The following is a 15,501-nucleotide window of genomic DNA, read 5'->3' as shown; positions in this document are numbered from 1 at the left end:
AATATAATACTCACACCGGCCGGGGTCATTCCCTCTTTTCCCCTCTTCTGTCGGCAGAAGGTGCAAGAGTTTGAAAGCACGTAACATGAGATTCAGGAACAGCTTCTTCCCCACAGTTCTCACACTACTAAGCAGTCCTTTCATAAGCTAAGCGTGTCGTCCCTGGTAGGAATAAAGGCGGAGACTATTTTCTAAATGAGGAGAGAATTCAGAAATCGGAGATGCAAAGGACTTGGGAGTGCTGGTGCAGGATTCCCAAAAAGTTAATTTGCAAGTCAAATTGGTAGTAAGGAAGGTAATTTATTGCATTTATTTCGTGAGGACTCCAATACAAAAACAGAGATGTAATGCTGAGGCTTTATAAGGTGCTGATCTTACTGATTTTGGAGTATTGCGAGCCATTTTGGGCCCCATATCTAAGAAACGATGAGAGAATCCAGAGGAGAAGAGGTCCAAGAATGATCCCTGGAATGAGTGTATCACAAAATGCTGGAGTAACTCAGCAGGTCAGGCAGCATCTAGGAGAGAGGGAATGGGTGACGTTTCAGGTCAAGACCCTTCTTCAGACTGATGTCAGGGGGGCGGGACAGAGAAAGGATATAGGTGGAGACAGGAAGACAGTGGGAGAACTGGGAAGGAGGAGGGGAAGGGAGGGACAGAGGAGCTATCTGAAGTTGGAGGTCAATGTTCATACCCAGCTGGGTAAACTGCCCAAGCGAAATATGAGGTGCTGTTCCTCCAATTTTCGGTGGGCCTCACTATGGCACTGGAGGAGGCCCATGACAGAAAGGTCAGACTGGGAGCGGGAGGGGGAATTGAAGTGCTCAACCACCGGGAGATCAGGTTGGTTAAGGTGGACTGAGCGCAGGTGTTGAGCGAAACGATCGCCGAGCCTGCGTTTGGTCTCGCCGATGTAGAAAAGTTGACATCTAGAGCAGCGGATACAATAGATGAGGTTGGAGGAGGTGCAGGTGAACCTCTGTCTCACCTGGAAAGACTGTTCGGGTCCTTTGATGGAGTTGAGGGGGGAGGTAAAGGGACAGGTGTTGCATCTCCTGCGGTCTTTCACACTAGGGCATCAGAGATGTCCTCATTCTTCAGGAAATGGGGCTTCCCCTCCTCCATTATAGATGAGGCTCTCACTAGGGTCTCTTCTACATCATGCAGCTCCGCTATTGTTCCCCCTCCCCATATTCGTAACAAGGACAGAATCCCCCTAGTTCTCACCTTCCACCCCATCAGCCAGCGTATCCAACAAATCATCCTCCAACATTTCCGTCACCTACAATGGGACCCCACTACTGGCCACATATTCCCATCCCCTCCCCTTTCTGCGTTCCGCAGAGACCGTTTCTTCCGTAACTCCCTAGTCCACTCGTCCCTTCCTATCCAAACTACCCCAACCCCGGGCACTTTCCCCTGCAACCGCAGGAGATGCAACACCTGTCCCTTTACCTCGCCCCTCAACTCCATCCAAGGACCCAAACAGTCTTTCCAGGTGAGACAGAGGTTCACCTGCACCTCCTCCAACCTCATCTATTGTATACGCTGCTCTAAATGTCAATTTCTCTACATCGGCGAGACCAAACGCAGGCTCGGCGATCATTTCGCTCAACACCTTCGCTCAGTCCGCCTTAACCAACCTGATCTCCCGGTGGCTGAGCACATCAACTCCCCCTCCCACTCCCAGTCTGACCTTTCTGTCATGGGCCTCCTCCAGTGTCATAGTGAGGCCCACCGCAAATTGGAGAAACAGCACCTCATATTCCGCTTGGGCAGTTTACAGCCCAGCGGTATGAACATTGACTTCTCTAACTTTAGATAGTTCCTCTGTCTCTCTCTTTCCCCCCCTTCCCAGTCCTCCCACTGTCTTCCTGTCTCCACCTATATCCTTTCTTTGTCGTCGTCCCCGACATCAGTCTGAAGAAGGGTCTCGACCTGAAACGTCACCCATTCCCTCTCTCCTAGATACTGCCTGACCTGCTGAGTTCCTCCAGCATTTTGTGATACCTTTGATTTGTATCAGCATCTGCAGTTATTTTCCTACACAACTTGCCGCTCCCCTGGAATGAGTGGGTTAACATGATGAGCATTTGACGCAGGGCCTCTACTTGCTGCAGTTTAGAAGGATGAGGGGGCACATCATGGAAACACCGAATAGCGAAAGGCCTAGATAGAGTGGATGTGGAGAGGTTGTTTCCACTTGTGGGAGAGTCTAGGACCAGAGGGCACAGCCTCAGAATAAAAGGATGTTCCTTTAGAAAGGAGACGAGGAGGGATTTCTTGAGTCAGAGGGTGGTGAATCAGTGGATCTTATTGCCACAGAAGGCTGTGGAAGCCGTCAATGGATAATTTTAAGGGAGAGATAGATTCTTGATTAGTATGGGTGTCAGGGGCTATGGGGAGAAGGTAGGATTATGGGGTTGAGAGGGAGAGATAGATCAGCCATGATTGAATGGCGCGGTAGACTTGATGGGCCGAATGGTCTCATTCTGCTCCAATCATTGCTGAATGTATAAACTCCCATATTGCAGACCTTGCAGTATTTTATCTGCACTTACTCTACCAGTGTAATGCTGTGAAGCTATGACACTCTATCCTGCACTGTGTGTGGTTGGATGTGCTGATGTACGTGCAGCGCAGTGAGTGCAGATGGGAACATGGCACCCTGAGGGAAGGGAGCACAGTGGTACTGTGCAGCCAGCCTGCTGGAGGGGGCACACTGGGCTGGTGCTAGTAACCTGTGTCCTGTGCATGTGTTAGGTGGAGGTGGATCGCTTCCAGGACAGCGCCCGGTTCCTGCAAGATTATTACAAGGGGATGGAAGGCAAGATCCCTCTGGAGCACAACAAGGAGTTTGCACGGATCCCGCTGGTCGATGTTGCTGATGTCGAGCCACCCACCTTCACAGACCCGGAGATGGGGAAGTACGAACACTGAACACAGGCCCTGCGGACTATGCTCCATGTTCCTAAGCTAACCTCTGCCTGCACTTGGTCCATGACCTGCATAAACCCATCCATGTACCTCTCAAACACCACTGTGGTATCTGCCTCCACCACCACCCCTGGCAACCCCCACCACCACCCCTGGCAACCCCCACCACCACCCCTGGCAACCCCCACCACCCTCTGCCCCACACATCTCCTTTAAAATTTGCCCTTCTCACCTTCAATCTATGACCTTTAGTCTTTGACATTTCTACCTGGGGAACTAGGTTCTGACTGTGTTGACTCTATTACCTCTATAGCGTATTAGCTGATGAGTTGAACAAACAACTCTAAACCAAGATTTAGCACAACTTAATCTTTATTAACACTTGAGTAACTTAAACATGCATGCAAGCTATTGACTTCTAATAACTTCTCATTTACTTTACTATTTCAGCTTATCATTTCTTAAACTAAATCACAAAACTGATGACTTGGACTCAGATATTGCCGCATGAATGGATTGGCCAGATTCACTCTGTTGGTCGTCTTCTCTGAGCTTGGAACTCGGGTCGCTTCATCTTGCCATGGTTGTTCCCTCTGAAGTCTCGCACCGTCCTTTTATACTAATTTTTCCTTCAAACTCCTGAAGGAAGCCTTTGTTTTAACCCAAAGCTCTCACAATTCTGAAGCCAATCGTTTTGAATTGTCACTCATCCAAGTGCTGTAAAACACAAAACACATCTTCATTCCTTATCAGGCTAGGGAGTTCTTAATTATGTTGCCTGTTCATATTTTCATTCTCATCATACAGTTCCTTTGCAAAATGGCTGTTCCCAGACACCTTATCTTCTCAAGGCCACATTACATAGCCAGGAGGCAGACACAAAATGCTGGAGTAACTCAGCGGGTCAGGCAGCATCTCGGGAGAGAAGGAATGGGTGATGTTTCGGTCGAGACCCTTCTTCAGACTGATGTCAGGGGAGGGGGCGGGACAAAGATAGGATGCAGCAGGAGACAGGAAGACAGTGGGAGAACTGGGAAGGGAGAGGGGAAAGAGAGGGACAGAGGAACTATCTGAAGTTGGAGAAGTCATTGTTCATACCGCTGGGGTGTAAGCTGCCCAAGCGAAATCTCTCCTGAGATGCTGCCTGACCCGCTGAGTTACTCCAGCATTTTGTGTCTACTTTCAATTTGAACCAGCATCTGCAGTTAATTTCCTTACATAGCCATGAAGTTACCTTCAGCTCTGCTCTCACCAGATGTCCATGTTGTGGCCATTTTCACAGTGCCTCTTTGTTGTCCTGGTCCCAGCGTTTCTCTGTCTCTCTAGCTAGTAGCATCCTCCCAATGCTTGACGGGATACTTGACACCCAGTCCCTGGTTATAGCTGTCTCTCATTTTATAATGATGCCTCTCATTTTATAAATCACTATCAGATCTCACCGCATCCTCTGGCATTTCAGAAAAAAACAGCCCACGTTTGTGCAAGCTCACCCTGCAGCTGATACCCACTAATCCAGGCAGTGTCCCAGTGAACATCTTCTGCTCCGTCTCCACAGCCTGCACATCCTTCCAGCACCAGACCACATGCAAACAGAGCATCTGTTAAATGCTTTCTGGAAGTTCATGTAACAAACCATGTTTATATATTCCCATTTGAACTTTGGTTCCAACTGTAACTGGTTCTTGCTTCCATTGTAATCTTTCTTTCAGATGCTTGTAACCTTGATTCTACATGGGGCCTGACCCGCTGAGTTACTCCAGCTCTTAGTGTGCTTTTTTTTTCCTGTTGATTCTTCTGCGTGACTTTGTCAGCCACTGTTGTGCCTGCGTCGGGCAGTGGTTAGCTGTGGCGTGATCATAAGTTCATAAGTTGTAGGAGCAGAATTAGGCCATTCAGCCCATCAAGTCTACTACGCCATTCAATCATGGATGATCTATCTTTCCCTCTCAACCCCATTCTTCTCATAACCCCTGACACCACTACTAATCAATAATTACCAATCTCCGCTTTAAAAATATCCATTGAAGGCCTCCACAGCTGTCTGTGGCAATTAATTTCACTGATTCACCACTGATGACAAAAACATTCCTCATCATCTCCTTTCAGAAGGTATGTCCCTTTATTATGACCTATAGCCCCTGGTCCTAGACTGTCCCACTAGTGGAAACATCCTCTCCACATTCTCTCTATCTCGGCCGCTCACTATTGGCTAAGTTTCAATGAGGTCCCCCCTCATCCTTCTAAACTCCAGTGAGTACAGGCGCAGTGCCGACAAACGCTAACGTACGTTAACCCACTCATCCCAGGTGGTGTGGGTGATGTGACCAGCACCCAGGGCTGGGTGTCTGCTGCTGTCCACAGTGTGTGGGTGGAGTGGGTGGGGGGACTGTGATCCTGGCACTCAGGGCTGTGTGTCTGCTGCTGTCTCCAGTGTAAGGTTGAGATGGGTGGGGGGACTGTGACCAGCACTCAGAGCTGTGTGTCTGCTGCTGTCCACAGTATTCAGCTGTCAGACGGACAGGTAACGACGGAAAACAGCAGTCCAACCCCCCAGGACAAGGATCAGCAGGAGAGCGAACAGCAAAAAGGCCAAGAGATGAAATCGTTCAGGTAAGTCAAGAGATCTCCACAGCTCAAACAGTGCCAGGAGGAGACCGCCGACCGGTAGAATGAGAGAGAGAGACAGACTCCTAGTGAAAAACACAGTGCTGGAGTAACTCAGCAGGTCAGGCAGCATCTGTGGAGAACATGGATAGGTGACGTTTCACAGAGTGCTGGAGTAACTCAGTGGGTCAGGCAGCATCTGTGGAGAACATGGATAGGTGACGTTTCAATTAGTTTGGTTTGATCAGTTTATTGTTGTCACATGTCAAGTCAACAAAAAGACCATACATGATTACAATCAAGCCGTCCACAGTGTGCAGATACAAGACGAAGGGGATAATGTTTAGTACAAGATAAAGTCCACAGTGCCGCTTGTATGATGGGAGTTTCTGTTGTTGAATGCAGGGGCTTGGTGCTGAAGGAGGGGAGATGGTTGTGACCAGAGGCAGCCTTGTCTGTTATTGTCTAACCAGGTAGTGCAGGGGGGCTCTACAGGACAAGGCTGTTTACACTTTCAGCCCGGAGGTTCTCCCAGATGACCAGAGGTGAATCTTGTCCAGTGTACCATCTTCTCCCCACTGTAGACACAAGCAACTGCTGATGCTGGTTCAACAAAACAAAAGTGCTGGAGTTACTCGGCGGGTCAGACAGCATCTCTGGAGAACATGGAACATACTCCTCTCTCAAATGAGAGTTATGTGAGACCCATTCTCAATGCTTCCTCTTGTTACCACCCTGAAGAATGTGAAGAAGGGTCCTGACTGAAACGTCACCTATCCATGTTCTTCAGAGACGCTGCATGACCCGCTGAGTTACTCCAGCACTCTGTGAAACGTCACCTATCCATGTTCTCCACAGATGCTGCCTGAACTGCTGAGTTACTCCAGCACTCTGTGAAATGTCACCTATCCATGTTCTCCACAGATGCTGCCTGACCCGCTGAGTTACTCCAGCACTCTGTGAAACGTCACCTATCCGTGTTCTCCACAGATGCTGCCTGACCCGCTGAGTTACTCCAGCACACTGTTGTTTCCACTGTGTTCGGCATCAGTAGCTCTCTTTGCAGCCCAGCCAGGGTACCAGCATCCGTTGAGACCTGTCAGCATGTCTCTGCAGGGGCTCCCAGAGACTGGTGCCCGGCCAGTATTGCCAGGGCACAGACCCCATGCAGCCCCCGGTCACCCGTTTCAGAGAGCACCGGGGAATGGTAGGGTTTATTATTGTCACTCAGCCTCTCCAGTCTGTGCTGCCATTTAGTCTTGCCTGACCATTACCTCCAGCAAAACACAAAGCGCTAGAGGACCTCAGCGGGTCAGGCAGCATCTGTGGTTGAAGTTTCGGGTTGAAACCCTGCATCAGGACTGAGCGTGCAGGGGGTAGCTATAAAGTTCATGTGATAGGAACAGAATTAGGCCATTTGGCCCATCAAGTCTACTATGCCATTCAATCATAGCTGATCTATCTATCCCTCCTAACCACATGCTCCTGCCTTCTCCCCATAACCCGATACCCGTACTAATCAAGAATCTTTCTATCTTTGCTTTAAAACTATCCATTTGGCCTCCACAACGGTCTGTGGCAGATTGCCACGAATTCACCACCCTCTGACTAAAGAAATTCCTCCTCATCTCCTTCCTAAAGGAATGTCCTTTTATTCTGAGGCTGTGACCTCTGGTCCTGGACTCTCGCACTGCTGGAAACATCCTCTCCACATCCACTCTATAAAGAGGTGAGCCTCACCCACCCAAACCCCTCCCCTATCGCGTTCCATCCGCCCATATCCCTCCCTTGTCTGCTTCTACTTCCACCCTCTGTTTGCACCCACTCCTCCCACCTGTCTCCATCTCCTATCATTCCCTTCCAGTCTCCCTCTCACCACTTCATTCCGGCAATCATATATTAATGACTTAGATGAAGGGATTAAAAGTAACATTAGCAAATTTGCGGATGACACTGGGTGGCAGTGTGAACTGTAAGGAAGATGCTATGAGGATGCAGGTTGATTTGGACAGGTTGTGTGAGTGGGCAGAGGCATGGCAGAAAACATGTTCCCAATGTTGGGGGAGTCCAGAACCAGGGGCCACAGTTTAAGAATAAGGTGAGGCCATTTAGAACGGAGATGAGGAAAAGCTTTTTCAGTCAGAGAGTTGTAAATCTGTGGAATTCTCTGCCTCAGTGGAGTTAGATGTGGCCCTTGTGGCTAAAGGGATCAGGGGGCATGGGGAGAAGGCAGGTACAGGTTACTGAGCTGGATGATCAGCCATGATCATATTGAATGGCGGTGCAGGCTCGATGGGCCGAATGGCCTACTCCTGCACCTATTTTCTATGTTTAATTCTCTGAATGAATTCAAGAGAGAGCTAGATAGAGCTCTTAATGATAGCGGAGTCAGGGGGTATGGGGAGAAGGCAGGAACGGGGTACTAATTAAGAATGATCAGCCATGATCACATTGAAAGGCAGTGCTGGCTCGAGAGGCTAAATGGCCTCCTCCTGCACCTATTGTCTATTGTGCTCCTCCCACTCTTTTCCCCCTTCCCCTCCATCCCTCCCCTCCCCCTTCCCCTCCATCCCTCCTCCCCCTCCCCACCCTCTTCCTCCTCCCTCCCTCCCCTTCCCCTGCACCGTGTTTCTATGTTTGGACACGCTGAGCTCCTCCAGCAGATGGTTTGTTGCTCAAGATCGCAGCATCTGCCGTCTCTTGTGATTGGCACCCCACCTCTGCATTCCCATCTCCCTGCAGTATTCCCACACCCGCCCAGCACCCACCCACCCAGCACCCACCCACCTCTGCATTCCCATCTGCCTGCAGTATTCCCACACCCGCCCAGCACCCACCCACCCACCTCTGCATTCCCATCTGCCTGCAGTATTCCCACACCCACACCCGCCCAGCACCCACGCACCCACCTCTGCATTCCCATCTGCCTGCAGTATTCCCACAGCCCTCACTCGCCCAGCACCCACGCACCCACCTCTGCATTCCCATCTGCCTGCAGTATTCCCACAGCCCTCACCCGCCCAGCACCCACGCACCCACCTCTGCATTCCCATCTGCCTGCAGTATTCCCACAGCCCTCACTCGACCAGCACCCACCCGCCCAGCACCCACCCGCCCAGCACCCACGCACCCACCTCTGGCTTAAGGCAGTGCATCTACCTGTCGCAGGATCAGCAAGTCAGCCCATCCTCCATTCCTCAGCGGTGATCTCTGGTGGTGGGGGGCAGAGTGTTGGGCAGTGGTTAGCTGTGGGTCCCAGCACTCAGGGCTCTGCTGCTGTTCACAGTCCTCCCCAGATGTCGGATGGACAGAGAAAGGCAGAAGGCAGCACCCCGGCCACCAGGGGCGAGGAGCAGCAGGGGGGAGAACAGGAAGGAGCACAAGAGACGAATCCGTCCAGGTAAGCCGAGAGATCTCCCGAGCTCCAACAGTGGCAGCCACTCGTTCAATAATACTGGGGCTCCAGTGGGGATGAGAGAGCTGCCTCGTCCCTCCACTTCACCCGCTACAGAATCCCATGCCTGGTTAGTTTTAGTTTAGTTTAGAGATACAGCGCGGAAACAGGCCCTTCGGCCCACCGAGTCCGCGCCGACCACCGATCCCCGCGCACTAACACCGTCCTACACACGAGGGACAATTTATAATTTTACCAAAGCCAATTAACATACAAATCTGTACGTCTTTGGAGTGTGGAAGGAAACCAGAGCACCCACAGAAAACCCACGCAGTCACGGGGAGAACGTACAAACTCCGTCCAGACAACACCCGTAGACAGGATGGAACCCGGGCCTCCATGCGAGGATCGCTGGGCGGTGTGGACTTGGTGGACCAAAGCTGTATCTCCAAACTAAGCTCCTGAACAGTACAGCACAGGAGCAGGCCTTTCAGCTCACAGTGTCTGTGCTAATGAATCTCCTCAACTGCACATGCCACAGATCCCTCCACTCCCTGCATATCCATGTGCCTGTCACTGTGATTCCTGCAGTTCCCCCAGAGATGCTGCCTGACCCGTTCAGCCACACCACCATTTTGTGTCTATCTTTGGTTAAACTACCATCTGCAGTTCTTTTTTATTCCCTATGAAAAGTCTCATCATCTCCACAGTCGTATGTGCCTCCACCACCATCCCCAATAGCGCGTTTCAACCACCCACCACTCTCTGTGTTTAACACAAAACTTGTCCCGCACATCTTTGAACGTTACCCCTCTCAACTTAAATCTATGCCCTCTATATTTCCATCCTGCGACAAGGGTTTGGTAGCCTTCCCCATCTGTGCCTCTCATAATGTCACCTACTTCCCTCAGGCTCACACCCTCCAGACAAAACAATTGCTCTCAAAGCCTTGCCCACACCACACACTTTAGTTTGGTTTAGTTTAGCTTTCAGCCCACCGAGTCTGCGCCCACCAATGTTCACACCAGTTCCATGCTGCGCACTCGGGCAGTTTACACAGGAAGAGTGCCCTGCAAAGCCACACATCTTTGGGATACGGGAGGCTACAGGTACTCGGTGTACATGCTGCGCTCTCAGCCGTCCCCACGGTCAGGGGGTGAGGTTATTGCCATTATTGCCAGCTTGTACCTGTGTTTGTGCCCAGAGTGCCCCTGGTACCGTATCGAATCCCATCGTCTAGTAGCTCAGCAGTGAAGGACAAAGGCAAGGCACCGCTGAAGGCAGCAGCGAGGGCCAAGGAGGAGGTGCAGACTGTGGAGGCCCTGCTCCACACCAGCATCGACGACTACCTGATCTTCGAAGCCCACAACACCGCAACCTCAACCCTCACAAACCTGGTGAGTGGGCTGCAGTCATGGCCGACTAGAGATAGCCCCGTGCCCACTCGAGGGCAGCAGGTCTGATCGGAGAATCCCACCCGTGTGTAACGTTCACCCTCACAGCACCACACTCCCTCCTGCCTCTCTCTAAAGGGAGCTCTGTGACCCTCTCTCACTGCTCCTCCACTCCCCCAGACCCGCTGACTTGCTCCAGCACTTTGTGTCCCTTCCTGTAAACCTGGATGTGGAGCATGTTTCCATTCGGACCAGAGGTCAGCCTCACAATTAACGGGCATTCCTTTAGGAAGATGAGGAAGAATTTCTTTAGTCAGAGGGTGGAGAATCTGTGGAATTCATTGCCACAGGCGGTTGTGGAGACCATCAATGGATATTTTTAAGATAGAAATTTAGAAAATAGGTGCAGGAGGAGGCCATTTGGCCATTTGAGCCAGCACCACCATTCATTGTGATCATGGCTGATCGTCCACAATCAGTAACCTGTGCCTGCCTTCTCCCCATATCCCTTGATTCCACTGGCCCCTAGAACTCTATCTAACTCTCTTTTAAATTCATCCAGTGAATTGCCCTCCACTGCCTTCTGTGGCAGAGAATTGCACAAATTCACAACTCTCTGGGTGAAAACGTTTCTTTGTTGAGAATAGATTCTTGAGTGCAGGTGCCGGGGATTATGGAGAGAAGGCAGGATTATGGTGTTGCAGGAGGGAAAGACAGATCAGCCATGACCTTGCTCTGCGCCTATCACTTATGGACACCTGGGTTAGATCCAGCCGTGCACGGTGGGAGTATCTACAGCAGCCAATTAACCTGCAGAAATGCTGTCTGACCTGCTGAGTTACTCCAGCACTTTGTGTCCTTTTATGTGAACCAGCATCTGCAGTTCCTTGTTTGTACATTTTGACAGCTCCACTGCAAAATCTGCTCAAGGTATGCGTCCTTGGAAGGCGTTCTCCTGCTCTCTCCGTGAGACCCTCTCTCACTGTTCCCCCTCTGTGGTTCCTGCTGCTCTGCTGGAGATGCTGCCTAGCCGGCCGGGTTGCTCCAGCACTCTGCGTCCTTTTGTGTAAACCTACTTGCCTTTACGATGTGGGAAAAACCGGAATACCCAGCGGAAAGCCGTGCCTGACAGAGAACTGTTTGCTGAGTAGTTACTGCTCACTGCTGTGCCAGACATAACAACATGTGAACAGGAGGGCTGTGGGCTGAGCAATGGCAGGAGCTGGGTTGTTCCCACATAGACCAGACACGGACCTTGGCCAAGTGTCTGTGGACAGGTAGGTCCCTGTGGAATAATAATAGCTGGGTTGTTCCTACATAGACATTTATTGGAAAGACAGGACTTGTATTCACTGGAGTTTAGACAGATGAGAGGGGATCTTGTAGAAACATATAAAATTATAAAAGGACTGGACAAGCTAGATGCAGGAAAAATGTTCCCAATGTTGGGGGAGTCCAGAACCAGGGGCCACAGTCTAAGAATAAAGGGCAGGCCATTTAAAACTGAGGTGAGATGGAAATTTTTCACCCAGAGAGTTGTGAATTTGTGGAATTCTCTGCCACAGAGGGCAGTGGAGGCCAAATCACTGGATGAATTTAAAAGAGAGTTACATAGAGCTCTAGGGGCTAATGGAATCAAGGGATATGGGGAGAAGGCAGGCACGGGTTACTGATTGTGGATGATCAGCAATGATCACAATGAATGGCGGTGCTGGCTGGACGGGCCGAATGGCCTCCTCCTGCACCTGTTTTCTATGTTTCCAGACCAGGCATGGACCTGAGCCGTGTCCATGGACAGGTCCCTGGTCCTCTGGGGAATGGGAGTAGCTGGGTTGTTCCTAAATGGAGCAAGCATGTACTCCGAGTGTCCGTGCACAGGTCCCTGGTCTACACAGCCATCAGCTTTGCCATTCCCACCATGATGTCTGTCACCATCTCCAACCAAGCCAGTCATTTACTTTACTTTATTGTCATGTGTACTGAGGCACAGTGTAAAGCATTTTGTTGCGTGCTATCCAGTCAGTGAAAAGACTACACATGATGCAGGTACAGCAGGCAATGAAGAAAGCTAATGACCTGTTGGCCTTCATGACACAAGGAGTTGAGTATAGGAGCAAAGAGGTCCTTCTGCAGTTGTACAGGGCCCTAGTGAGACCGCACCTGGAGTACTGTGCAGTTTTGGTCTCCAAATTTGAGGAAGTACATTTTTGCTATTGAGGGAGTGCAGCGTAGGTTCACGAGGTTAAATTGTGAATTTGTAGAATTCTCTGCCTCAGAAGGCAGTGGAAGCCAATTCCCTGGATGTTTTCAAGAGAGAGCTAGATAGAGCTCTCAATGATAGCAGAGTCAGGGGGTACGGGGAGGAGGCAGGAACGGGGTACTGATTGTGAATGATCAGCCATGATCACATTGAATGATGGTGCTGGCTCGAAGGGCCGAATGGCCTCCTCCTGCACCTACTGTCTATTGTCTTTTGTCTTTGGTCTATAATTACACCCAAGCCATCCACAGTGTACAGACATACAGGATAAAGAGAGTAACATTTGGTGCAAGATAAAGTCCAGTAGAGTCCGATTACAGATAGTCTGAACGTCTGCAATGAGGGAGATGGGAGGTCAGGACCGCTGTGACGTTGGTCAGTTGGCTGATGGGAGGTCAGGACCGCTGTGACGTTGGTCAGTTGGCTGATGGGAGGTCAGGACCGCTGTGACGTTGGTCAGTTGGCTGATGGGAGGTCAGGACCGCTGTGACGTTGGTCAGTTTGCTGATGGGAGGTCAGGACCGCTGTGACGTTGGTCAGTTGGCTGATGGGAGGTCAGGACCGCTGTGACGTTGGTCAGTTAGCTGATGGGAGGTCAGGACCGCTGTGACGTTGGTCAGTTGGCTGATGGGAGGTCAGGACCGCTGTGACGTTGGTCAGTTGGCTGATGGGAGGTCAGGACCGCTGTGACGTTGGTCAGTTGGCTGATGGGAGGTCAGGACCGCTGTGACATTGGTCAGTTGGCTGATGGGAGGTCAGGACCGCTGTGACGTTGGTCAGTTGGCTGATGACCGCTGGGAGGGAACTGTCCCTGAATCTGGAGGAAGTTTAGCTCTGTGTTAGGCTGCACCAATGCGTAACACAGCCCTGTCCTGCTCCCTCCCTCGCTCACCCTCTCCGCTCCTCTCAGCCTCTCGACAACTCTCCTCCCTCCAGATACAGAGAGAAGTGAAGATCAAGGAGGACGAGGAGAGGAAGGAGGAGAAACTGAAGGAAGAGAAAGAGCAGCAGAAATCCTCAGCCGGCAAAGACAGCAAGAAGAAGTCTGCGGGCAAGAAGAAAGGCCAGTGGCAGCAGCCGGGGGGTGGGGGCAGGGCGAGGGGGGCAGGGCGAGGGGACGGACGGGGAGGGGGGGGGGGTTGGGAGTGGGCTACGCTGGAGAGGGGAAGGGGTGGGGCGAGGGGGCGAGGGTCAGGGGATGGAGGAGGGGATGGGGAAGGGGGGGTGAGGGTTGGGAGGAGGGGGGCAAGGGGTGCGGGGGGTAGTGTGGGGAGTGGGGTGAGTGTGGGGTGGGGTGGGGTGAGGGGCAGTGTGGGGTGCGGGGCGGTGTGGGCAGGTGGGGTGGGGTGAGGGGCAGTGTGGGGTGAGGGGCAGTGTGGGCGGTAGGGTGGGGGGCAGTGTGGGGTGAGGGGCAGTGGGGTGAGGGGCAGTGTGGGGTGAGGGGCAGTGTGGGCGGTGGGGTGAGGGGTGAGGGGGCAGTGTGGGGGGTGGGGATGGGGTGGGGTGAGGGGCAGTGTGTGGGGTGGGGTGAGGGGCAGTGTGGGGTGAGGGGCAGTGTGGGGGGTGGGGTGGGGTGAGGGGCAGTGTGGGGTGAGGGGCAGTGTGGGGGGCGGGGTGGGGTGAGGGGCAGTGTGGGCGGTGGGGTGGGGGGCAGTGTGGGGGGTGGGGGATGGGGTGGGGGGCAGTGTGGGGTGGGGGGCAGTGTGGGGTGGGGGGCAGTGTGGGGGGTGGGGTGGGGGGCAGTGTGGGGTGGGGGGCAGTGTGGGGTGGGGGGCAGTGTGGGGGGTGGGGTGAGGGGCAGTGTGGGGTGAGGGGCAGTGTGGGGTGGGGTGAGGGGCAGTGTGGGGTGGGGTGAGGGGCAGTGTGGGGGGTGGGGTGGGGTGGGGTGAGGCAGTGTGTGGGGTGGGGTGAGGGGCAGTGTGTGGGGTGGGGTGAGTGTGTTGGGGGTGGGGTGCGGGGCGGTGTGGGTAGGTGGGGTGAGGTGTGGGGTGAGGGGCAGCGTGGGGTGAGGGGCAGTGTGGGGGGTGGGGTGAGGGGCAGTGTGGGGGGTGGGGTGAGGGGCAGTGTGGGGTGAGGGGCAGTGTGGGGGGTGGGGTGAGGGGCAGTGTGGGGTGGGGGGCAGTGTGGGGGAGAGGTGGGGGGGGGGTGAGGCCGGGACTGAGTGTTGCTGTGGTCACCCGCAGGGCTGCACTCCACCACCCCAAAGCTGCCCGTGGTGGTGGAGAACCCAGAGGAGGCTCGCAGGAGGGAGCTGAGTGAGCGCATGTTCATCGAGTACCTGACTGCCCTGGACAGCGAGGGTGAGGGAGGGGAGGAGGAGGGAGGGATAGAGGGAGGGATGGATGGAGGATGGATGGAGGGAGGGATGGATGGAGGGAGGGAGAGAGGGCGGTTGGGGTGGATGGAGGGAGGGAGTGAGGGAAGGAGGGAGTGAGAGAGGGTAAGGAGGGAGGGAGGGAGGGAGGGAGGTCGTGGGTGGAAAGAGGGAGAGTGAGTGGAAGGTGACCCTTGGGACTGAGTAGGGGGGCTCAGAGCGCAGACCCCCCCAGCCCCCGGACCGCCAGTGTAACTCTCCCCGTGCCTGGTCTGTCGTGTCCCGTGACCCTGTCGTGTCCCGTCACCCTGTCGTGTCCCGTGACCCTGTCGTGTCCCGTCACCCTGTCGTGTCCCGTCACACTGTCGTGTCCCGTGACCCTGTCGTGTCCCGTCACCCTGTCGTGTCCCGTCACCCTGTCGTGTCCCGTCACCCTGTCGTGTCCCGTCACCCTGTCGGGTCCCGTCACCCTGTCATGTCCCGTCACCCTGTCGTGTCCCGTCACCCTGTCGTTTCCCGTCACCCTGTCGTGTCCCGTGACCCTGTCGTGTCCCGTCACCCTGTCGTGTCCCGTGACCCTGTCGTGTCCCGTCACCCT

The 15,501-nt window shown here is 53.3% G+C and overlaps 1 protein-coding gene across 1 annotated transcript in view; it reads left to right on the top strand.

Annotated features, from left to right (window-relative positions):
- spef2 (sperm flagellar 2) overlaps positions 1 to 15,501 on the top strand; it is a 131,003-nt gene that overhangs the window by 86,465 nt on the left and 29,037 nt on the right. Inside the window, 6 exon segments of the mRNA XM_078430530.1 lie at positions 2,764 to 2,927; positions 5,437 to 5,547; positions 8,828 to 8,941; positions 10,140 to 10,332; positions 13,526 to 13,652; positions 14,773 to 14,889. Coding sequence (XP_078286656.1) covers positions 2,764 to 2,927; positions 5,437 to 5,547; positions 8,828 to 8,941; positions 10,140 to 10,332; positions 13,526 to 13,652; positions 14,773 to 14,889 — 826 coding nt within the window.

This window comes from Rhinoraja longicauda, chromosome 3 (assembly GCF_053455715.1).
Source record: "Rhinoraja longicauda isolate Sanriku21f chromosome 3, sRhiLon1.1, whole genome shotgun sequence".
NCBI lineage: Eukaryota > Metazoa > Chordata > Chondrichthyes > Rajiformes > Arhynchobatidae > Rhinoraja > Rhinoraja longicauda.
The sequence above is the reverse complement of the archived record's forward strand: the minus strand, read 5'-3'. Positions and strand labels throughout refer to the sequence as shown.